The sequence below is a fragment of the Rhododendron vialii genome, chromosome 5a (assembly GCF_030253575.1).
Source record: "Rhododendron vialii isolate Sample 1 chromosome 5a, ASM3025357v1".
NCBI lineage: Eukaryota > Viridiplantae > Streptophyta > Magnoliopsida > Ericales > Ericaceae > Rhododendron > Rhododendron vialii.
Window position 1 is genome coordinate 29,407,754 of NC_080561.1, and position 25,273 is coordinate 29,433,026.

Sequence of the window (25,273 nt, forward strand, 5' to 3'; positions counted from 1 at the left end):
TGAAACACACAAAACCAGAGAAAATAACAAAGGTCGAGGTCTTGTCCTTTTAATTTCACCTTTTTATGTGTTACAGCATTCTTCAAGCATGGGATGACCGTGGACAAAAATGCAAGATTCACACCGTCTTTTCATGCTTAGAATCTTATATAATTTATACAATTAATCTCAAGTCCACCTCAAAGTGGAGGATTGCGTGTTAGGTAGCTCGTAGCTAGCAAACTAAAGACAAATTCTTACGACATGAGTCACATATAGTGCTCTAAAAATTGGCAAAAATGATAGAATGTAGACAAATTTTAGAAGCTATAAATAAGCACGCAAGAGACTAAGAAAGTTGCTGGGGAAGTTAAGATGAGATCGTCGGAGGATTTCTATGTTAGACTCCATAGTAGGTAGTAAGGATGGGGAGAACAATATTTATAAGAATGCCAAATAGAAAGGAAAAAACAAGAAATTTTAGTGCACAAAAGATGGGGATAGTATGGTATTAGTGCATGTATGAGATAAACTTTTTTTTGGGTAAATGTGAGAAGCTGTATTCAAATGTGAGGCGAAAGCCTACACAACGAGGAATCCCATGGGGGCAAATAGGTGTCCACAGACGGACAAACCATTAGAGAGGACAATCAGAGCACAGCATGTACAACCCTATTACAAACTTGCTTAGTGAGATTAGATATGCAGAAAATAAAACTAATACCTAACGAGATCAGAAAATGAGATTAATTGAAAGATGAAAGATTTCGTAGTCTTATAAATTGTCGAATGAGAAGCACATGGAGAATACAGGGGAAGAGGATTTGGGTGCTTCTAGTGGGAGTGGAAGCTAAGAACATATGCATGGTTTTTCTATTGAGGTATGGAGGAGCCTTTGTGGTATTGGTGTGGTGATTAATTCTGACTTGAAAGATGCTTGATGAGTGGAGATTGAGTATCTTAGTATTTATTATGCATAAGAAAAATGGAGATACTCAAAGTTACAATAATTATAAAGGTATTAAATTAATGATCCATAGAATGAAACCGTGAGAAAGATAATTAAGCATCACCTAAGAATGACGACAACGGTATCAAAGAATCAGTTTGTGTTTAAACCTTGTAGATCAACTGTGAAGCAATCTGTAGTATTTGTTTTTTCGATCACCAGCAATCTATATTTGTTAAGAAAAATTAGTGAATAAAGTATAGAGAGAAAAAATAAAAACCTTCTCATGGTTTTCATTGACTTAGGCAAATCATATGATAAGGCGATGGTAGGTCTTGAAGAGAAAGTGTGTGAAATAATGATATATTGATGTGATAATGGATATGTATGAAGGTGATATCACTTTTATTAGATTCTCAATTGCAAAAACAAGCAAATTTTCAATTACAATAGAATTATATCAAGGATCCGCTTTGAGCTCTTACCTTTTTGCGTTAGTTATAGACGAAATGACTAGACATATTCAGCACGATATCCCCAAATTTTTTTTTTTTTTTGGCTTGCCAAAATAAATTCAATAATCTTTGAAAAATAGTTACAAAGATTAGAAGGACCAATAGCACAACTCAACTATTGATGCCACCCGAGACGCAAGAAACCAGGAGGCAAGACGCCAACCAACAACAGCGCCACCCAAACCTAAAGCACGCCAACAAGCACCTCGAAGCCTAAGAACCTATCTGAAACACCTACTACAACAAAGAACACCAAGCCCACCCAACCAAAGCAAACAACAGCAGCCAAAACAAGAATGGAAAACTCAAACCTTGCAACAGAAACAGACCCCAGCTAGAGCCGCAAACAACCAAAAAACTAAGAAGAACCTCATAACAAAACACCAAACCCGAACAAAAAGACCACACCACGCTCGGCAATGGAATCAAAAGTATTAGAACTAATATGATTTCGATATCCCCTGTTGTATGTTATCTGCGGATGATATTGTTTTGGTAGATGAAATTGCAAGAGTTCTAATTCTAGCTTAGAAACTTGGGGAGAAGCGCACTTAAGATCAATACGAGTAAAGCGGAGAAACTGGAATGTAGATTCTAGTGGTAATCAAAGTGGTAGTGTTGACAAAGTTCCCAAGCCAACGCATCAAATTCATATTAGTACTGCGACAGCATTGTAAAAGACACGAGAGTACTATTCAAGTTCATGTCGAAGGACACAAAACCCATGAATGACCTACTTGCAACCAGCAAGGTAACAAAAGGACTCGTCGCATAAAGCAACTCAGGGGAGTCTCTATTAGTATTTTAGGAGTTCAAACGACCCACCTGGTTTCAAAAAACAGAATAAAATTTTGTAAATTTCTTGAACATAACTTGATTTTCTTTAAAATTGTGTGCACAGAGGGATATTGAATTCAAGGAGTGCGGATTGGCTTAACTACTTCTTCTGCTAATGTTTCACTTTCCAAATTCCTTATTTTATTTAAGGAAGTGCTAACCAAGTCAATATTTCACTTCAAAAGAGTCGGGCTTACACGACTAACCGAAAGGAAATGAAAGAATGGTCTTTGCTTAAACAAGCAAGAGTGGCAAGGCAAGGGCCGGAGGAGCTAGTTAAAGACAGAAGGCTATTCGTGGACCGGGTATTGGCGCCCTATTAAAGATCTCATTAGGGACGGGCAACTCTTTCAACAAGGAAGGATTCCGTGGACGGATGACCGATGAAGGCTACCCCATTACACCGGAATGCTTAACCAAAGTTACTATCCGAGCATACCTTTCTCTTACTTGCATGGAATTAGTAAGAGAGGCTCGTTTAACGAGCTGGAGCCTATCAATCTAATATATCTATCATCAAGGGACCTAAACTCATTTTTCTGGAAAGAGAAATAGGCATAGAAACTTCAAAACTTTCGCTCATGTGCTCAATAAAGTAGATCATACAGCTCAATAAAATAAAATGAACTAGGCCTGAAAGGTTTTATAAACAATTTTTTTTTTATGAAGTTTTGTCTATCGCTAGACTAAAATTCTACAGCCGCCCCTGAAGCAACTTCAAGTTCCATTGCAGAGAAAGCCTCTCTTTCTTCCTTCCACTGGTTAGACTTACAGGCACCTAACACATCTTTCAACAATAACTTCGTTGTGAGCACCATGAACACCAAAGCTTCTCTCCTACCAAAAATAGATCAAGAACATAACAGAACCCAATTAGTTCTACACAAACCTTCTGTTTTGAAATGAATCCCACTCCTCAAAGCATTCATCTTTTCCTTTTCAAAGAGAGTTAAGGAACCTCCATTCTCTTATCTAGAATCTGTGGGTCAAACTCGTATGCCTTCAATTCTAATGCCGTTGCATTTCAATACTCTCCGTGATGTCTTCGTGAATACAATCATAGCCCTTAAAAGTGTCTACAGAAAATAGCCTCAGAATTACGTCAATCGGGTACCAATGACATTGTACTTTTAGAAAAAAACAAACTAAAAGTGCAGCAATTATTCTTCATGCCACAAAAGGGGGAAAAAATGACACATGATATATCCAGAAGATGAAAATCCATTCCATTACTGACTCCCTGCATATCCCTATGTCTAACTTCATTGTGGTACCACTTATACCAAAGGGCAAAGGCAAAAGATTACAATGGAAAATTATGTAAGGAAAAAAAAAACAGGAAAGTAAATTATGGAAAGGAAAAAATGATAAATATTTTTCTTTTCATCAAAATAGAAAAAAGTGAAGGAATACAAAAGTGGAATTACTAACACATGTCCAGTTTTTGGGAAACCATCCAAAATCTTCTTTTTCCTGGCTATATATATGAATTTCTCCATTTTGTAACCCAACAAATAGAAGGGGAAAGTTTTGACTTCTCCAGCTTAATTTTCTTTCCCTATGATAGCCTTTTTCTTTTTATTAACCAACACAGATGAAGGTGCAAACATAGAATAGAAGAGTGGCAAGAAAGAAGAAGACATCAAATGATCAAACAAATAAACAAAACTCAAGTAATACTTAGGTCTAAAATCTTTAAGCAACAAAAAGCCATTGCACAAATAACTGAATATGCATAGACCTATTTAAATAAAATTCATACCTCGTCCGACCAAGAAAAGCCGTTGATGCTTTGCCAATAAACCAGTAAAGCTTCAAAAAGTTAAATCACAGTCGTGTCAGAATTACATATGAAAAGACATTTGAAGTAGAACCAATAACTCGACGTGATTGTTTATGTTATATAATAATCTTCCTCCAATTTGATTCCTCTGAAAGCGACAAATAGTTCCGAACAACAGAATTTTAGATACTTTTGAAAATCTTACCCGGGAATCAAGAAAAATACAAGGCAAAACTTGCAAGGCTACAATATTCTTTAATTTGGAAGAATTCAGTGATTTCACCAAATAAAATAGCTGGGATTCATGACATACATAATAGTTTCAAGTAGATTTTATGCACCATCATACTGCAGACCACAAGATAAGTTATCACAGAGATGACTGAATTATGCCAAGACCTCTTTGAACAAAATACGTACCTCCTCCGACCAAGAAAAGCCCGATGATGGTCTGCCAGTAAACCCAGTAATGCTTCAAAGAATAAACCACGACCACATCAGAATCAAATATACAAAGAAATAGGAAGTAGAACCAGTAAGTCAATGTGCTATTTAGATCACATAACAATCTTCCTCTAATTTCATTTCTCTGAAGCAATAAACAGTTCTGAACAACATAATTATTGATACTTTCGAAAATCATACCAGAGAATCAAGAGAAAATACATGGAGAAATTTGTGAGGCTTATGTATTCTTCATACATTTCGGTGATTACCAAATAAAATAGATTGGATGGATAACTTACATAATAGTGTCAAGTAAACAATGACTCACCCTCATGCTGCAGACCACAAGGCTTAACATTACCCCACTTATTTAAAATAGAAATCAAATATTGATACCCTAAGAGATGCAACCATTGAATACGGTTAAACTCAACAGAAAGTTTTTGTTCCCCATTGATTGAGAAAGAATAAATAGGAGCAGAATCAATGAACCTCCTACTCAACAGTCACAACAGATCTAACTTGGCTCCTAACGCGTTGTTATCAGGCCTAAAATTATTTCAATTTCTTTTTCGCTGAAATTATTCGTTTTGTTCAGATACGCAACCGAGCTTCAGGAGACTGGAATCTAGGACCTCAATCCATGTGATTATAGATTAATGTGGAAGTATAGAGCTTGGACAGAGTAAAAACAAGATGATTGGAACAAACGAGAAATGTCAATACATCTCTAAATGGCCTCCTTGCCTCTTTTTCATTCTTTATTGAGGTTTAGAAGGTTTAATGCATCATAAAAACTTCTAATTACACGCTTGACAGTAAAAACGCGGATTATTGCACGTAAAAAAAAACAAATTCAGAGGCATTTGAACTTACACCCTGATCCTCATGTGGGGTGCTCCATATTCGTTTCTGCTCATCAAAGCTTCCTATAGCAGCAGACTGCATTGTTTCACCAAGTACATCGGCATAATGCTCGTAGTATTTTACATGATCAACACTTCTCAATGTTTTGACAGATTTGCCTCGTCCGCTGTCTATAGTGATCTGCCCATCCCTTAAAATGTCACCAGTTGCCAAGATCATCAGTGGCTCGGATTGAAATGTTTGGTTGAGATGAAGATGATTGCCAGCTAAGGCAACTGCACCAAGAACTTCTCCGAGGAACATATCCTGTAGCATGTAAAGTAAAGAGGAAAAAAGATACAACTTAGTTCACATTTGTGTCTGTAAAGAATGCGTGGTAATTGAGGACATTTCAGACCCTGCAAATGTATGATCGAAACTCAGCCTGCATGTTTTGTACTTTATACTTAACAAAGATTAGTTTCTTCTTCTTGTGCTGAAAACTAACAGAACAAGTTCCAAGTATCCTTGCCACAGAAATTTCACATGAACGAACTTATTCTGAGATTGGCTACGGATTCGTGAGGGATTTGTTGAGGGAAGGGAGAGAGATCAAAATGAGGAAGCTAAATATATTCATTGGGTTTGCAATCAATTTCCTTTGCATTACTATGCTTTTCTCTCTCCTCAAAAATCATCATGAAAGATAAGTAATTCACTATTTCGAAATGGACATTCACGCGACTGTCAAGGGCTATCAACTTCAAGACTATTCAACGTGATCTCTTCCGTTCTGTTTTTTGGGAGGTGCTCATAAATCTTCATCCAGAGAGGCAATTCACTGAAATGGAGGCAATAAAATACTAGATATGATCAGATTATCCAATGCATAAAACTTTACCATGTGACGGTAGTTGTGGTGCTTTTGTTGCAAGTGCCATAGAGTTGTGAGGAGACGACTTGCAAAAACTGCTTCTGGAGTCTTGCTAGTTTTGTTTAGTTCTTCAAGAATCTTACCAAAAGAACTCACTCTCCTTTGAATTCCCAGTGGAATAAGTCTGATGTCCAGCTCTGATTCAAATACTTCCTTCGCAGCTAAAGGATCGAGAAACATGTTGAATTCTCCATAAGTATTTCCAGGAACAGTAAAAATGTTTCTGCTCTCCTTGCTATCATTACTGATTTGTCCCCCAACTATATATACTTCCTGCACCAGGCACTGAAGCAATTGATAACCTGACTATCAACTAATACACTTAATGCCCTGTTCATTCTAGCTTTGTTGATGTTTCAAAGGTTTTTTCTAAGGCTACAAAAATGATCTGTATCCATTTCGTAGTAGTTCCCTTCTAGTATAATTCAGGGCCATGCATAAACAACAAGCAGTAGGAATTGGTTGGGACTTAACTCGAGTTCCAGTCAGAACTTTAAGGGGCATTCAACCAGGGTTCCTACTTTCCTGACTCCTGAAATTTGGAAAAAAAATCCATGACTACCCACTTCCCTGTTTCACTGTAGTCCATGCACGATATGAACCATTTGGAACTTCTTCCCAAAACAAGAAGCCCTAGTCTGCAGCCATGTTTACTGTGCTCCACACTCATCGTGAAGAATCATAAACTTTAAACTCTAATATGTTTCTACTGTATTAGATTACAAAAATGGAAGGCAAAACCAATTCAAAACCGTAAATCTTCAAGCTGTCCTATGGCTATTTGATTTGCAATTTTCCATATTTTGAACCGCGCCTCCAACTCGCTGTCCGCTCTCCTTTGCTTTCTTTGCTGGACGGGAAGATGCGAATCGTGAATGCCATGTTGAATTTGTGCAAGGTTGGTGGCTCTCTTGTATCGTTTGTCAGAAAATGTGCACATGCTTCTATATGCTACTCTGAATGTAATTTTGGTGATTTGGAAATTTATAAACTTATTTCTTTGTAACAAAATGTGGACTTTTCGGAATATAAAATTTGGGAATTCTTAATAATTTCTCGGAATGAAAATTTTTGGAGGTATTTTGATTTTGTCTCGCTGTACATATGCTTCCATGCAACCTTAAGTTGCAGTTTTCTCAAGGATTGCATGAGTAATCCACCACGGCAGTTATTTTTTACAATGATAAAGTTTGCAGATGTGTTGATTAATTAGATATTAGTGCAATTGGAAATTTTGCATGTTATTTTACTGTTTGTGGTTAAATTTCTTATCTTCAGCATCAAAAATTTTGCATAATTTTATGGTACAATAAATTTCGCCAGAAACGAACTAATTTAAAAGGTTGACTTCCGAAGTCAAGTACTGAACATAAATTATATGCATTTAGGCGTGAGGAAATTAGCCCAAAAAACCAAAAAAGAAAAAAAAAGGGAAACAGAAACAGAAACAAGATAGTATGGAACAATGCAGAATTCAAAAAATTCAGTCTCATACTGATTAGGAGTCAATAAACAAATCAATCCGACAAATAACTCCTCTTTGATTTGGTTATCCTTTTTGATCTGTTTACTCATATGGACGTCTATAAGTATGTTGTATTAACAACCACAGCCTATTAAATAAGTTGATATATATACAAGCATACATGCATACTTACATATGTATATACATGCATCTATATGACATGCTAATGTTGACATGGGTCAACATGGCTATCACTGTCCACTAATCAAAAATTAGGATCTAGTCATCTCTTTATCTTGTTATGAGGATTTATCCTAGATCCACCTCTAAAACAAGACAACAAGAATTTAATGGTTGAACTTTGAACTTGAGAAATCACCCAAAAAAAGAAAAACAAAATAAGATAGGAAAAACATACCTGAATCATGGAGCTTGCTTTCTCTGATTGGATAATTTTGGCTAAAGTAGTTAAGGGTCCGTTGGTTAATACAGTAACCTTGGATCTTAAATCCAGTGACCGCATAATGGACTTCCATACATCTAATGCTAACGGTTGCCTAAGTTCAGGATGGTTAGTATCTCGAGGAGCTCCAAAGTTTACAGAATTCACTGCTGTGTACCTGAATCAATAATTCAACATAGCAGTGCAATAATTTTAGATATTTTCCAACTCGAGTCATAGAAATCTGGTATTGGACTTTGAGTGAGAAGCCATAGAGACCGGTCCTTTCAAAATGTGAACCCTCCATAGAATGAAATATCAAGTACAGAATTAATAGGCTTAATTAGAGCAGAGACTAACAATGGTACCTTCTGGGACTACGAGGCAAGTAACGAGCACAACCGTAGAGTGTATCAGAGTCCAAAAAGCCACCCTTACCAAGAGGGATTGCCTGGCTATACTTGCAATCTCCAATGGGTGGGAACGATGGGTTTGCTTGGCCTGTTGCAAATACATCTCCTAAACCAACTGGAATGTCATCACGACCCATCATATGCAGAACATCATATACGATATTTATTGTTGCAGCATTTGCCCAACCAGTTGCAGTTACAAATATCCCCTGGAGGCAATCAAATGGTTTATAGAAAGAAAGAAAAACTATAAACATATGGAAACCTAAAAGGTATCTGTCAAACAAGACAACATTGTTGCAAACTTGCAAGTAGCATGTAGTAGAAGTTTTGACTGTGACCAAAGGCTGTAATAGATCAATAATTTATGCTTATGACATCGTTTAGTTTTATCTAAGGAGTAAGGGCACACTCCCAAGTTTCTTCTGCTAGATTTGGACCTAATTTTACCTCCTCAATTCCTGGTATGCCTCAATTTTATCTAGTCTCTCTGAATTGACATTACAATAGTGAATTTATGATATTTCCGTAATCTTCTATTTTGTGTAACTAGCACTGGATTAGCTCATGACAAAAATGCTTCTAGTAAGTTACAGAATTCAATTACTGGGGTTTTTCTTGGTCCAAGGACCGACACGAAGCAAGTAAAAAGGAAACAGAACAAACTATTCCATAAATCAGCAACACATATTCATCTGAAATTTCAGTCTTTCATCACTTTCATGGTTGAAATTTTCTGTTGAGTCCTGGTAGAATCTCTTTCTACCTTAAACCTTTTTTTCGGTAATTATTCTACCTTAAACCTTGAAGTTTACTGTTACCACAACAAACTTGGATATGCCAAAAAAAAGTGGTGTTCATGGAAGTAGTTATCTCTAAAAAATGTTTCTAAACACAGTTGAAAAGCACTCTTATGGACAGCTACCGTACAATAGAGGTAAAGTCAATTAAAGGTAGAAAAATGAATCCTATTACACCTGAAGTTAAAATACAGATATCGAAGTTCCATAATATGTTTATGGGACTTGTTATTGAACAATATTAACTAACTAACAAATTATCTGCATGACAACTGATCATACCTTTAGGTCAATAAGTTCCGCAGGTAATTTTAGAAGACAAAAGAGAGCAAAGAAATCCCCAGGACTCATATCCATGTCAAAAATTACTGGTTTTCCCAATGTTCTTCTTGCGAAATCCGGTCGAAAAGTAACTTCGTTGTAATAGGGAAATTGTGAAGCAATATTAAACCTACCAGTTTGCTCAGGACAATTTATAACCTGCATTCACCAAAATATTGGAAATTAGCCATTGACTACAGCTGTAAACTCCTCATGATTGAAATGTATATGTTAAGGAAGTCCAATATATCTTACATCCAAGAAGTTTCTATAAAACTTCCTGTAGAGTGAACTGTCAACATCGCAATCTTGTTTGGCCTTCATTGCAACAAGCACATGTACTGCTTCTGGCCCGGCTACCTCCTTTGTGTAACCATCCTGTGACCATAGTGGTAAATACAGTTACTGGATGCATATTCAAGTTTGGTTATGTTTTGTTTACAAGAGCCATATAGTTCATTAGTTTACTTGAACTAGATAGAACTAACTTCAGCGATATAAATGATACAGCTGATCATGAATATCAGATGTTCAAAGGATATCAGGCCAAGCTTGGATCCTGGGTTTGTAGCAGGATTTATGAAGTGAAAAGAGAAGGAAAAAGAAAAGATAAGAAGATGAAGACACTAAAATGATTTCCCCAGATTCTCTCTTCTTGTGGTGGATCTCTCAGCAAATCTAGCATCCAAACACAGCCTGAAGTGCTTTGAAGCAACTTTCTGAAATGTCAATTTTCAGCAAAATTCTAAAGCAAATGTTCATTGGCACAATGGCACCTCATCCTTTGGGAGCAAGAAAACTTGAAAATCTTCAAGCTGCTAACAGGAAGTGTCAAAGTCCTTAAGATTAACCCTTTTTGAAAGTAAATTTACTTCAAAGTACACCCTCCAAAAATTGTTCAAAAGCAGTGAGATCTAAGAAAATAGATAAAAGTAAAAACAAATACCTCGCATCTTCCTTCACCATTATGGACGAGGCAGAATGGATCGCGCATTCCTGTCTGCACATGACCACTATGCGCTCCATTTTTTTGCAATTGAAACTTTGGGATGGCATTGCTAACAAAGAATGGATTTGATCCATAAGATATTCCATAAGGTTTTGACGTAACCACCGTAATGTTGACAAATTCCATCTCAGCAAATTCGTTCTCTCCAAAATGACTCTCAGAACTACGCATCGTCGATATCGCTACACCAACCATGAAAGAGTCCCACATGAAATAGGTCTGCATAAGAATATCATTCAACCTGTTTCTAAATGACATTGCCAAAGCAAATACATTGTAGAATTTTAGATAAAGCAATAACAAGTGTACCTCATGAAATCGGTCGTCGTACCATGTGTCATGAGCTAACTTTAAGGATTGGAAGCAGTATTTTGCCTCATTTGTATTCTGACTCTGTTCAAATGTGTCGAAGAAATTCTCACTCACAGGGATTGTATTCGTTGCATCCAATGGAATGAGAGTGACTGGAATGCCAGAATGTAATACCTGCACAAATAGAAAATATTTGCAACATCTTCACTTCAACAGCGCTAGGATTATGCAAGGCATTATGAACATTGCATATTTGGCTTTACTTATAATGTATGAAAAGCAACTTTTGGTAAAACGTATCATTTATGAGATAACCATAAAACTACAATGTATCATGTATGAGGAGGAGACACATGTGGTTCTGGGAGTTCAAAAAAATGATTTCACTAGTTCCATGGGTAGTGCTCACCAAATCATCTAATCTAGATGTTCATATTTTCCTTCCACCATTTGATGATTAAATCACAAATGCAGCTTCAGATTAGGATTTGTGTTACTATGGACCAAATATTCTAATCAACAACAGATTTGAAGTAACATCTAAAGTTACCCCATGCAGTCGAAAATGACTACAGAAACCTATATTAGCGTGTTGAAATAAAGAGCATTCCCTAGCGTTGGAGATATCCTTCTTAACTATTCCATATTCATGAAATCATTAGTTTACAGCCTTGAAAACTGCTTTCGTATATAGGCAACTAGAAGATTCATTTCCAAACAGATTTTATTTTGATTTACCGTATATGCAGCAAAAGGGTCTCCAAATATATTAAACTCCATGTATGGATTGCTGTAAGTTGGAAACAAATTGCCTGGGGGAGAGCACTGCCCTGGTTTGGAAGAGAAGTCTACATTGTATGGACAGTTTGGCCGAACAGCACCACCCATGACATAAATGTGCTCAATGTTCCTCTTTAAATGAGGATACTTCATAAGAAAAAGGGCAAAGTTTGTGTGGGCTCCCAAAAGAAACACAACAATAGGACCAACAGATACGGCATCAATCATCACTTGTTGTGCAGTGGGTTGATATAGAGGAGAGTATTTCCTGCCACCCTGGTATATGGAAACCAATATCAGACTATCAGCTGAATATAAAAGCTACTATGTTGTGTGGAAAACAAGAGATGAGAAAAGTTGCATGGTCCTCCGGAATTGAAATACACAGTTAAAGCAGTTGAAAGAAACATTAAGGGCTTGATTGTTTGGGTGTCTCAAAACCCATGCGCATGGTCCCTAATAGATTTTCTCTATCTCTCTCCACTCATTACTCTTAAAAATCTCCCTCAAAACCCAAACCGAACAGGGTCTAAGGTTCTACAATCATGGATTTGGAAGGGATGTATCAGGGGCAAGGAAAATGATAGGACAACCAACGATTTAGCTTCTTCACTTGAACTTTTGTTTTATCTTTTCATGCTGAAACAATTACTAGAAACAATTTTACTATCTCCAACTGCAGCCACATTTGCAACCCAAATAGCAAGACAAAAAGTTTTAGCAATTCAAGAGATTTCCTATTGAGACAAAGAAGAGGAAGAAGAATATAGTAGAATGCAAGAGTCTTTTAGCATATATATAGGAGTAGGACATCAATACAGGGAAATCTGCGAAAGGGCGAGTAAGTGGCAGATTTATCTGATTCCCATGACCAATGCGTACCAAGTAAATGTATTTGAGTGAAGGATTTATCTCCTTCTCATAGTCAATTATACTAAATGCTACATTTCATATTACTTAAGTTTTTTGTTTCGTGAAATAGTGTTTACAAACAGACATAAGGCTTACATTTCTAAAGATTTTTTTGATAAAGCTTGTATTTCTAGGAATTTTTGGACAACTGAAGCTACTCCGGGCTAATTTACGCACCCCTCAACTAATCCAAAGAGACCAATCACACCGTACTAGTAGGGGGCCGGGTTAAAGGTGAGGCAAAGCCTCGAATAGACTGGCCTGCGAGAATTGATAGAACCAAGGAGGTTTTTTTATGACGAGGGAGCAAAAGCAAGTCTCGGGCCTTGGCCATCGGCAGGGACTCGTACTTAAATGCATGGACAATTAGACAAGTCAAACCCACATCTGGTTATCTCACACACTGATCATGAGCCAACTGTCAACACTTCACACTTGAATATAGAGTAGTGCCATTAGGACCAGAAAGAATCAATGAAAAACATCCATAGAAGAAGAAAAATAGAACTAGGGGGTATTTAGTACCTGAGGTAGAAAGGCTTTGCGCAAGCCAAAGTTAGTGCTGATATCCAAACGACTTTTGGAGCCCACTGGTATAGCTTGTCTGTATCTACACCCACCACCCGCCGTTGAATTTCCCTGTTCTCATTTGCATGATATACAGAACCACAATTCATATGAAAAACGAAAACGAAAGAGGTGGAACAAGAACAACGCGGATGAGACATTTCATCGAACAAGTTGCTGGCAGCTTCCATTTTCACCAAAAAAAAATGGACTAAGGATTTAAAATCCAAAACAAAAAATGTTCTGTGTATATGAACTATGAAGCAACTCCAACCAAGCTATATATGAGTCTATAATACTCCAAATCTTCGGAAACTTTATAATTTATCACCTCTTTTTTCAACATTTTGTATTTTATGGGAGAATTTTGGAGGGAACCATTATCCTTTTTAGAAATTTGGTCTCCAAATTTAAATTTGGATCTTAAAAAATGGAGACATCAACTCCATTTCAGAGATCAATATCTCAAATAGATCCCTCTAAAATTCTCCAAGTACAAAATTTTGAAAAAAAGAAATAACAACTCGTTTGGATAGTAAGAAAGAAAGAGAAATCTTTTCTCACCAAATCCCACCATTTGAGAAAGGCCAATCAAAAAGATTATTATTTTTTTTTTAACTTCCCTCTTCATTTTTCACCAATATGTTCAAAATGAGGAATTTCACAAGAATTTATAGCATTTCTCTGATTAGTAAAAATAACAAAATCTCTTCTCAATACAGGATTTGAAAGTTGGTTGGAGTTGCGGAGAGCATCTCCCCCCACCATCCTTTGGTATGGATCAATCATCAAATCCAACAAATGAGCACTGCTACCCACACCCACAGACAAAACATGTATAGATTGTGCATAGATTTTATTGTGATCCCCATCACGGATCCCACATAAATGATTCAAATCGTTCATGTAATATAAAATATTTTTTCGAGAGTACCCGAGAAAAATGAGCTCAATTAACACCTATAAATGCTCAAACGCGGTGAAGTGAATGTCCACACATTTATATGCACAACTGTATAAAAAGAATCCACTGGTCGTAAAATTCAGATTTCATGAATTGGATCAAGTATTTATACGTGTTGAATTGAGCTAATTTTTCACATTTACTTTCAAAAAAATGTTTTGCATTTAATAAACGGCCCAGATAATTTGTGTGGAACCCGTGTTGGGTCCCACAACAAAATCTTTACACAATCTATGCATGTTTTGTGGACAGACTTTCTGTTTTACCCAAGCCCAGCAAGTAATAAATACATTCCACTTTTATATTTTCAAGCCCATCTCCATTAAAATTTAATTTTTTTCAAGCCTGTCCAATTAACTTTTATTTTTATTTTTAGATCTCTTAATTTTGGTAAATTTCCCATGCAAATTCTTTTGTTCAAAATCTAATTAGCTTTCGTACAGAGCAAATTTTGCTTGATATCCGGAAATGCTAGAAATTAGAACAAATACCTATACATATTTCTGTTCCAATATTTTTTAATTGCTAGTTTTGCAAAAGAAAAAAAATATACATTCGTAGAATGTTGCTGGATTAGGTCGGATTTTAAGAAAGATTCCCAAGTCCAATTTATGCATAGAACGGCCGGTTCTATATCTCAACTCAATCCAACACCACGAACCTTGATATTATTCACAATTCTTAATTTAAGCAGGCTATTAAGTTAGACGAACTGGACAGATAAACAAACTTGTGTGCACCTCTAAATTCTAATGACAATAGCATCCCTGGTGAAAGTAACCACCATATTGTAACTTCAAGCGCAAATTACAATGGGATCCCGGTGCCAAAATATACAAATTCTATAGTTTAAAATTTGTTTGCACATTTTACAACCTCAATAAATATTCTATCTCCGGTATTATCCCAATGCAATATGCTTATTCAAGTTTTATGGGTAATCACAAATATATATATATATATATATTTAATGTTTGTACCCAACCACTAAATGGGAAAAAAATGATTCTTGTGTTATTATTTTTCTTTTAAACGTTTTACTACAAACACGTTTTTTAGATACAGATATGTTCAAAGCCGTTCGGTGCACCTGGACTCCACAAGATAAACGTGTAACCCAAACACATCAGACGACTTCATACACATCTGTCCGGATATTCGGGTCTCGATTATTTCCTTCAAACTTTTATCTACCCAATTCATTGATCCAAATTTCAAATGTAAATGAACCTACCTGGTCGATGATGGGAAGAGAGAGAGAGAGAGAGAGAGAGTTTTACCTGGTCGATGATGGGAAGATATCCACCTACATGGCCAATAATGGTACCATTGGGTGAAATGACACCTTCACCCCCAACCCCCACAGGAATGTCGTCGCGATCCATCATGAAAAGGATGTCGTATATATGATCTACTGCATGTCCAGCATCACTCCACTCATTCGTATTTATCGTAATTGCCTATAGAATATATACACCAACGCAATATAGTAATCTTACTTTTTTACCCTTTCAAAAGTACATTGCAAACCTCTTTTTTCTTTTGTGCAACATTTGACAACAAATTTCTTGTTATTAAAGTTCCCCGGCCCTGATATTAATTACTACATTGTAAAGGGAATACAGTTTTACTTTAATGTTGGGGAACAAATATCTTTTGTTTTGTTTTATAATGATTTAAAATAGGTGAGTGATTTTGCCACTCCTCAAATTGTTAACGGCACTCCCCAGGGGAGTACCAAAATAGTGGAGAAAATATCCCGGGATAATGGAGAATAATATCCCTGGATTCATTCTTGTATTATTTGCTTTGTTTCCCAACTTACAGCTAGATAGTTTCCTTATATAGTTAATTAGCTACCTAGTCTTTAGCTTTCCTTGTATTTTTCCATGATTCGTGTGCTTTAGTTTAGGCCATCAATTATGTAACATCTCTATATATATGAAAAACGTTCTTCTGTTTTCTTTAATGAGGAGAACACCAAAATCTGCCTCTTTTATTTAACATGGTATCAGAGCGGGTATTGATCCCTCCTTGATTTTTTTTCTTCTCTTTTGACCACTTTCTTACCAGCGACTCCCATCATGATAGAAGCTGGGAAAAGCAGCAACAAGTCCAATATGTCAGAGGAATTAAGAGTAGATGATCCCTTCTACATCTCTCCTTCTGATAGTCCAATGGCTATATCGGTATCGCCTCATCTAAATGGAGACAATTATGGATCATGGCTCCGCGCAATTACCATGGCTTTATGAGCCAAAAACAAAGTTGGGTTTGTGGATGGATCCATAGAAAAACTTGGGGAGGACAAAAAAAAGGAAGTATCCAGGTGGGAAAGATGCAATGATCTAGTTGCATCATGGATTCTCAATTCAGCCTCTGATGAAATTCGGAGTAGCATTCTCTATGCCCACTCTGCAAGAGTCATATGGATTGACTTGTCAGATCGATTTTTGCAGTCCAATGCTCCTCAAATTTATCAACTAAAGCAATCCATATCGGCACTCAAACAAGAAGAATTATCAGTTTCTGCTTATTTTACGAAACTCAAATCGCTTTGGGATGAGTTGAATTCACTCCAAGCTTTCCAACCATGTACGTGTGGAAGTGGAAAGTTTTTCTCTGAACGGCTCCAAGAAGATAGGGCAATGGAATTTTTACAAGGTTTTCACGAGCGTTTTGGTCCACTTCGAAGTCAAATCTTATTGATGGAGCCTTTACCGAATGCTGCTTCGTCGCAACCTAACCTCTTAGAAAGGTTCACACCCCAAGCGTAGGGCTAGGTCGTTGATAGCATATAAACCGGAAGACCGGATCGTTCCCACAGAGAAATCTTCTTTAGCGAATTTGGAATAGAAGTTGCTTAAAGATTGCGGCGTTCAAGCAGCCAACTTTGGAGTTTGGATTCGATTGACGAAATTAAACTTGGAAATAAACTAGGTTAAGATGGTCGAGTCAAAGGGATTGATTCACCCACGACTTAGCCGTCAAACGGTTCCTTCATCTAACTCATGAATGGACCGAAACCGTCCGGATCCACTAGACGAATTAAAAGCTGAAGACTACTTATAACTTAATTCAAAGCTCTAATTCAAATTGAACTCATTTAACGCAAGTGAGAGACGAAAAAAGATCGTTCGCACGCGTAGGATTATCAAGCTCGTAGCACAAGGCGATAAACTTCATTGATCAAAGAAGCCACCAACCCCATGATCAAAGCTAGAAATCATGGGTTTAATTCATTCAAAACCTTGAGATTAAGCTAAAGTTAAGAGAAACCATTTAATGGACTAATCCATAGGGTGAACCTCACCCCATGACCAAATCGATTATCTACTCACTCATAATAAAAAGACTAGAAAGCATGCTAAGAAAGGTAAACATGATTAACCGATAGAATTGAAAACAAACTTGATTTATATAGAGATCTCACTAGTGGCTACAACATTAACAAACGAGAATTAATCATCCAACCACTACTTACTTGAGTTGTTGAGGAATTGAATGCAAGAACTTGGGAGAAATAACTATGGAGCTCTTAAGAAAATAAAAAGACTTAAAGTGTAAAAGAGTACATCCTGGCCAATAATGGCTTACAAAGCTATTTAAAGGCCACACAAATCAGCCATACAATGGACCAAAAGGTCCCTAAAATATCCCAAAAAAATACTAGAAGTAGAAACTTTCTATTAATAGAAGGTTGAAATGTTCAGCACAAAAAGCTGCTGGCTGAAGGGCATTGGTACCAATACCTAAAAAATGAGGTATTGGTACTAATCCAACTGTCTTCTAATTCGGCATGATGGTACCAATACCTAAAAAATGAGGTATTGGTACCTCTGTGTGAAAACAGCAGAACAGGGTCAGCTTGGGCCATCATGCCTTGTCGTGCCCCGACGGCCTTCCAATGCTTCATTACATGATCAACGAGACTTGGCGGAGGTATGCCATGTGGCCTTGGTCCCACGGATGTCCTCGGAACCATCATTGATGCTTTTGCCTCATTTGATACACTTTGGCTCACTCCTCGCCAACCTTGACCTCCGGCCAATCTCCGAGGCTTCTTGTAGCACCGTTAGGCTCCGGTGACAATGAACATATGCCGCCGGGCACTTGAACTCTTGGTGACATACCGGAACGTCCCTTGGTGTACAAAATCGCTTTATTAGCACGTTTTACCTGAAATACACAAAAACGTACCTTACGTGCAATATAGCATAAAAACGATTACTTAAACACATAAAAGCTACAATTTAGAGGATTAAAGCCCCAAGATTATACAATCTTGGGTGCTAATCAAATGCAGCAAAGATATATTCTCTTGTTCAACAAGAAGAGAAACAACAAGAGATTCAATCTTTATCGACTCCTATTCCAGATGGTGCTGCACTTAACATCACAACAAGGTCGAATAACTACAATTCTAATCGACTGATGGATGGTCGAAATAGCCATAATACAGGTGGAGGAAATCGTCCACATCCAGGTAGTGGAAATCGACCATATTCTGGTGACGGAAATAGCTTCCACTCTGGTGGTGGAAATCGCTCAAACCCCGGTGATGGAAATCGCACATATACTAGTGGTGGAAGCAATTCATCCGGTGGTGGATATAACTCATATTTTGGTGGTGGAAATAATTCTAACCGCAAGGTTAAACATCATTGCGACCATTGTGACAAGGATGGTCACTCCACGAAGCGTTGCTATAAAACCATTGGGTATCCTCCAAAGCGTTCAGAGTTCTCTAATCTTTCCAATAAATCTGCAAACAAAACGAGTCCGGCTGTTGTAACTCAAGAGCAATATGACAAGTTATTAGCGATGCTCTCCTCAGTTAATATCCACCACAATTCCAACTTAGCAGGTATTGCTCTTTCTATTCCACCCACCTCGGTTTGGATCATTGACACAGGAGCTACAAATCATATGTGCTCATCTTTAACCTTGTTCACTACCTATAAATCATGCCCTACTCAATCTTTTGTCCAACTACCTGATGGTTCTTCTACTCAGATTACTCACATTGGAACCATTAAGCTTTCACCCACATTAACACTTGAGAATGTTTTTCACATCCCATCATTCAAATATAATTTGCTATCTGTGAGTCAACTTGCACGAAGTAATAATTGTATTGCTATTTTTTCTCCCCTTTTCTGTTCCTTCAGGACCTATCAACGAGGAGGACGATTGGACAGGGGAATATCCATGAGGGGCTCTATTACTATCAGGCATCACAGACGGCTTTGGCGGTGGTCGCACCATCCTCTTTCGACCTTTGGCATTGGAGGCTAGGCCATCTTTCCTTTAGCTCCTTAAGCACTTTAATTAAAGATTTTCCTTTTATGTCCACTTCTCGCAATCATTTTTGCGATGTTTGTCCTCAAGCCAAACAAAGTAGATTGCCTTTTTATTCAAGTTCTATTGCAACCAGTAGAGTTTTTCAGATGCTACATTGTGACATATGGGGGACCTTTGTGCAACCTTCTTTGAATAAAAGTCGTTATTTTTTTACTATTGTTGATGATTTTTCTCGATGCACTTGGATATACCTTATGGGCATGAAATCTGAAACTAAAACATTTTTGCAATCTTTTTTTGCTTTAGTCCACGTCCAATTCCATTCACAGGTTGACATTATTTCCTCTGGTCCTGGTGCTATTTTGTTTCCCACAATACAAGCTATCCAATCTGATAATGGAACAGAATTCCTTTCTAAGGATATGCAAAAAAATTTCCAAACCGCGACATTATTAACCAACAGAGTTGTGTTGGAACGCCCCAACAAAATGGGGTAGTTGAACGCAAACATCGCCACATTCTTGAGGTGGCGCGTGCCCTTCGTTTTCAGGCCAATTTACCCCTTAAATTTTGGGGTGAATGTGCTCTCACAGCTGTTTACCTCATTAACAAAACGCCTTCTCCGTTGTTGTCTGGAAAGTCACCTCACGAGGTTTTGTTTCAATCTAAGCCCAACTATTCTCATTTGCGAGTCTTTGGCTGTTTGTGTTATGCTCGCAATGCGAATGTTAAACATAAATTCGATCAACGTACCAAACCTGGCATATTCATTGGCTACCCTTATGGTCAAAAGGGTTATCGAGTTTATGACATACAGTCACACTCCATTTATACATCCCGGGACGTCATTTTTCACGAAGGTATATTTCCATTCTATGATGTCCCTCCAAGTCCTGTATCCTCTCCTCCAGGTATTTCCTTGCCAATCCATGCTCATGATCCCTTGGATTTTCCTCCTACTGCCACCATTCCCATTACCCATACCCCTCCAGAGGACACTCCCACATCCAGCTCCACTCCCATTGAACCAATAGCCTCTGACTTAATAACACCAGCAGAAATTCAAGAACCCATTATTCCAGCACTGCCCACCACCGCTAGACCATCTCGCAACCGTCGGCCACCTTCCCACTTGGCCGATTATCATTGCCCCGGTGCCACTCATGGTTCCTCTCCTCTCCTGTCAGACTTCTCGTTCACAGGTACTCCTTATCCTCTTCATCATTTTCTTTCTTCTTCTAATTTTTTTGTTGGGCATAAAAGTTTTCTATCTGCCATTTCATCCCTCAATGAGCCCCATACCTTTTCTCAAGCTGTTCAATTACTTCAATGGAGAGACAGTATGGAAAAAGAAATAATTGCTCTTGAGACCAACAACACATGGGATCTTGTTTCTCTCCCTTCTCACAAAAAACCCATTGGTTGTAAATGGGTTTATAAGATCAAGTATTATTCTGATCGTATGTTGAACGCTACAAGGCCCGTTTGGTGGCTAAAGGCTTCACTCAAGTTGAAAGATTGGATTACCATGATACATTTGCTCCTGTGGCTAAGCACGTCACAGTTCATGCTCTCCTTTCCCTTACCGCCATTAAAGGGTGGCCCCTCTATCTAATGGATGTTAATAATGCCTTTCTGCAGGGTGATTTAGAGGAGGAAGTTTATATGACACTACCACCTGGTTTTGCTCGAAAGGGGGAGACAAGAGTTTGTCGTTTAAACAAATCCATTTATGGATTAAAACAGGCCTCCAGACAATGGTTTGCTAAATTTTCATCTGCCTTATTGGATAGTGGTTTCACTCAATCTAAGGCCGACTATTCTTTGTTCACTCTCAAACGAGGTGGTTCTCAGTTATTTGTTTTGGTATATGTTGATGACATAATTATTTCGGGCAATGATGAGTTGGGCATTCAACGTATCAAACATTTCCTCCAATGCCGTTTTTCCATCAAGGATCTAGGCAAATTGAAACAATTTCTTGGTATTGAGGTGGCTTGATCCCACGAAGGGATTTTTCTTTCTCAGCGCAAATATATACTTGATATTCTTTCAGAAACTGGCTTAATTGGAGGTCGAGTTTCTCCTTTTTCCATGGAGCAACATTTGCGCTTATCCGCTACTGATGGTACTTTATTACCTGACCCTACTTCTTACCGCCGTCTCGTGGGTAGCCTCATTTACCTCACTGTCACGCGGCCCGACATCAACTATGTAGTCAATATCCTCAGTCAATTCATGCACTCTCCACGTAGTGCTCACATGGATGCTGCTTATCGATTAGTCCGTTATTTGAAAGGTTCTATTGGTAAAGGGATTTTTCTCTCCTCTTCTAGTTCTCTTGACTTACGGGGCTATTGTGATTCTGACTGGGCTGGTTGTCCTAAAACTCGTCGCTCCACCACTGGTTATTGCACTTTTCTTGGCTCTAATATCCTCTCATGGAAAACTAAGAAGCAAACTACTATTTCTCGCTCTTCCACTGAAGCCGAATATAGAGCCATCGCGACTTTAACTTCTGAATTACAATGGTTGAAAAGCTTATTTTTGGATCTTGAAGTTCCACACCCTGCTCCTATTACTGTGTATTACGACAATCAAGCTGCGTTGCATATTGCCAACAATCCAGTGTTCCATGAGCATACCAAGCACATTGAGATCGATTGCCATTTCGTTCGCGAAAAAATTCAATCCAATCTAATCGCACCTCGCTACATACCTTCTTCTGCTCAACTAGCTGATATTTTCACTAAACCTATTGGCAAGGATCCTTTTCATGTCCTGATTCGCAAGCTGGGCGTTATTCACATACACGCTCCACCTTGAGGGGGAGTGTTAGTGGAGAAAATATCCCGGGATAATGGACAATAATATCCCGGGATTCATTCTTGTATTATTTGCTTTGTTTCCCAACTTACAGCTAGATAGTTTCCTTGTATAGTTAATTAGCTACCTAGTCTTTAGCTTTCCTTGTATTTTTCCATGATTCGTGTGCTTTAGGCCATCAATTATGTAACATCTCTATATATATGAAAAACGTTCTTCTGTTTTCTCTAATGAGGAGAACACCAAAATCTGCCTCTTTTATTTTAACAAGAATCAATATGAGTTGATTTTGCCACTTCCCAAATTGTTAACTTTTGGGGAGTGGCAAAATCACTCCCATTTAAATATTGATCAGTTTCATCTTGTCCATGCCAGGTATTGGTTGGTTTCAACTTCAAATCTATGTCGCCCAATGGCCTTTGGTCCAACGGTATCAGGAATGCACTTTGGTGTCAGGAGAAAGGATGTCAAGAGTTCAACTTTTCTTTTAAAATGCTAACTTAATTATTTTAACAATATTGACTTCCGTCGATAAAAAAATTCAAATCTATGTAAAGAAATGGGTGGCATCTACTTCAAAAGATAAGAGACATCTAATTTTGCTTCCCTTTCTATGCAAGGTTTCTTCTTCTTTCTTCATATTTGTTTTGTTTTTTGAGATTATCTTGACATGCTCAAAATGCATCAATTTCCAAAAGACGATTAAAATCTGCCAGTATGAGTGCATATTGGCATTTTGAAAAAGAAAAGGAAGTAATAAAACGAAAATATCAGTATCAGAATAACAACTGATAGAAACCAACCTCTCCCTTCTCCTAGTTAGGTTGAATACTTGAGTGCCCCATTCCGCTTTTGGTCCTTAAAAAATAAATACTTATTGAAATAAAAAAAATATGCAATATAGATCTTGTTTGATAGATTTCGATGAGATCTATCAAACTCTGCAAAAAAAAATATTTTTGTAAGTCCATTATTTTTAAGCTTGAAAATAGGTTTCTTATTTTTTAAGTGTTTATTTGAGAAAGTGGAACGGGGTAGGTAAATAAAAAGAAAAAACAAAAAATGTTACATATATTTTTATGTCTTTTGCCTATATCGTTTAAAGTGGATCTTAAAAAATATGCAATATGAATCTTGTTTGATAGATTTCGATTATTTCTATAATACAAAGTTTTCAAAATTATGAAAAAAGATTATAAATTGAAAGATATAAACAATTAAAAAATGACACGCAATTCAAAAATAGACAATGAAAATAAAACGGATGGAATATATAAAAGAGGGGGTTGGGAAGTGGGTTTCGAGAACCTTTCACTCTCTCTCATCACGGCTTGGAAACTGGGTTTCAGAACCTTTCACTCTCTCTCATCACGGCTTGGGAACTGGATTTCGAGAACCTTTCACTCTCTCTCATCATGTCTTCCAAGTTCCAACAAATTTTTTGCCTGCTTATTAATCTCATCTCTCTATCTATATATCGCTATGTATCTATCTATATTTATATTACTAAAAAAACATGTCTCAAAACCTTTAACAAACAACTCCGAAGTCTCTCATGCATAGAGATAAAAAATAAAAATAAAAAGACATTAATGCCGTTTTTCTCATAATTAAATGACGGTGGGTGAAGTGAGACCCACATTAATTAACTCTACGCTTAATATTCTAATAATACTGGGACCACCGCAATTAGTTACAGTAACAAATAATAGTAAAGATTTGTAGGACCCGCAATATTAAACTTGAGATACAATATTTAAAATGTTGTACAACAATATTGTATTTGGACCCCAAAATTTAATTTTGATAGTCACATGACTCACATGAAAGAAATGGCCAAGTGGGCAACATTGATTATGAATGAGGTTGAATTTACTAGAATATGACCCCAATCTTGTGAGTCTCCACACACTTTACTAAAAAGGAAAATGACGGCCCAGGACGTGAGTTGATAATTAATACTCGCTAAGGACATTTTCAGCACTAACAAATGTTCTCAGCATATCTTTGACAGGTATTAATTATCAAAACACGTTATTGGCCGTTATATTCCCTACTAAAAAAGAAAAAAAGGTTTAAATTACTGGGAAAAAATAGATGAGACCTGTAATTCAAACTCTGGTCTATTTTGCTTTAGCACGTAAAAGAGTGCAAAAATATCGTTCATGTTGACGTCTGTATCCATCAGAATCCGACGAGGCCGTGCTTCTGCCAAGCAACGGAAGTGTCCGACGACCACCGCGCTTAGAACCAGCATCCAAACAACTCTCACCATCATGCGGCTTTTCTCAAACAATTGATTCTACCTTCAAAAGAAACACAAAAGTAGGTTTTTCTCAAACATCAAATTTTATTCAAAAGGAGCAAAAGGAAAAAAAATAATCATGGATTAAACCGGAGAGGGTTGTCTTAGAGGTAAATATGCACTTTTCTATCCTAATGTTTGAAGAGATAAAGGGTAGGAAAAGACAAACCCGTGAATCATTTTTAATTTCCAATGAAGTCACAAGAAAAGAAGTATGAGCCGAAAAAATATGAAAATGAAAATGTGATGTTTGTAATGAAGCGACCACGTACAACAATATTACAACACTGCTCGAAGTCATAAAACACATCAACATCGAAGAAATTGGGCCAGTACATCAAACACCAGCACAAACATTGTCCAACTCAGACGTATGACGGTATCAAATCAAGTGTCCATCCGACGACATGATTTTCTTTGGATAGGCGAAGCGATCGTTTTTTTGCGCACAGATCGAGACTTTCTTTTGAGGAAGTTTATAATTTCGGGAAAATTATTTCTAAAGCATTGCATCTTCTTCTTATATATAGTATGCAATGTGTAAATGAGTTCAATACGTTTTT

At 37.3% G+C, this 25,273-nt stretch overlaps 2 protein-coding genes across 2 annotated transcripts; one reads left to right on the top strand and one right to left on the bottom strand.

Moving 5' to 3' along the window:
• Window positions 1-2,838: 2,838 nt before the first annotated feature.
• On the bottom strand, window positions 2,839-13,720 carry LOC131327377 (nucleoside hydrolase 3-like). The gene is made up of 13 exons (XM_058360513.1): window positions 13,270-13,720; window positions 11,791-12,108; window positions 11,050-11,226; window positions 10,678-10,959; window positions 9,987-10,109; window positions 9,693-9,890; window positions 8,566-8,819; window positions 8,174-8,375; window positions 6,258-6,563; window positions 5,387-5,683; window positions 4,484-4,535; window positions 4,043-4,092; window positions 2,839-3,356 (listed from the first exon to the last, which is right to left on the bottom strand). Exons 2-13 carry the CDS (start codon window positions 12,058-12,060, stop codon window positions 3,267-3,269), a joined length of 2,301 nt encoding a protein of 766 aa, XP_058216496.1. The 5' UTR covers window positions 12,061-12,108; window positions 13,270-13,720; the 3' UTR covers window positions 2,839-3,266.
• A 4,859-nt stretch (window positions 13,721-18,579) lies between these two features.
• Window positions 18,580-20,829, top strand: LOC131327378 (uncharacterized). The gene is made up of 2 exons (XM_058360514.1): window positions 18,580-19,142; window positions 19,447-20,829. Exons 1-2 carry the CDS (start codon window positions 18,710-18,712, stop codon window positions 19,488-19,490), a joined length of 477 nt encoding a protein of 158 aa, XP_058216497.1. The 5' UTR covers window positions 18,580-18,709; the 3' UTR covers window positions 19,491-20,829.
• Window positions 20,830-25,273: the final 4,444 nt, after the last annotated feature.

Excerpts from the sequence above, each read along its gene's own strand:
- LOC131327377 (XM_058360513.1), bottom strand. The coding sequence starts at position 12,060 with ATGATTGATGCCGTATCTGTTGGTCCTATTGTTGTGTTTCTTTTGGGA. Across the intron at positions 6,564-8,173 it reads AAGCAAGCTCCATGATTCAG|GAAGTATATATAGTTGGGGG; the intron begins GTATGTTTTTCC and ends TGCCTGGTGCAG. Across the intron at positions 4,093-4,483 it reads GCTTTTCTTGGTCGGAGGAG|CTTTACTGGTTTATTGGCAA; the intron begins GTACGTATTTTG and ends AACTTTTTGAAG.
- LOC131327378 (XM_058360514.1), top strand. The coding sequence starts at position 18,710 with ATGGATGGTCGAAATAGCCATAATACAGGTGGAGGAAATCGTCCACAT. Across the intron at positions 19,143-19,446 it reads CCACAATTCCAACTTAGCAG|GACCTATCAACGAGGAGGAC; the intron begins GTATTGCTCTTT and ends CTGTTCCTTCAG.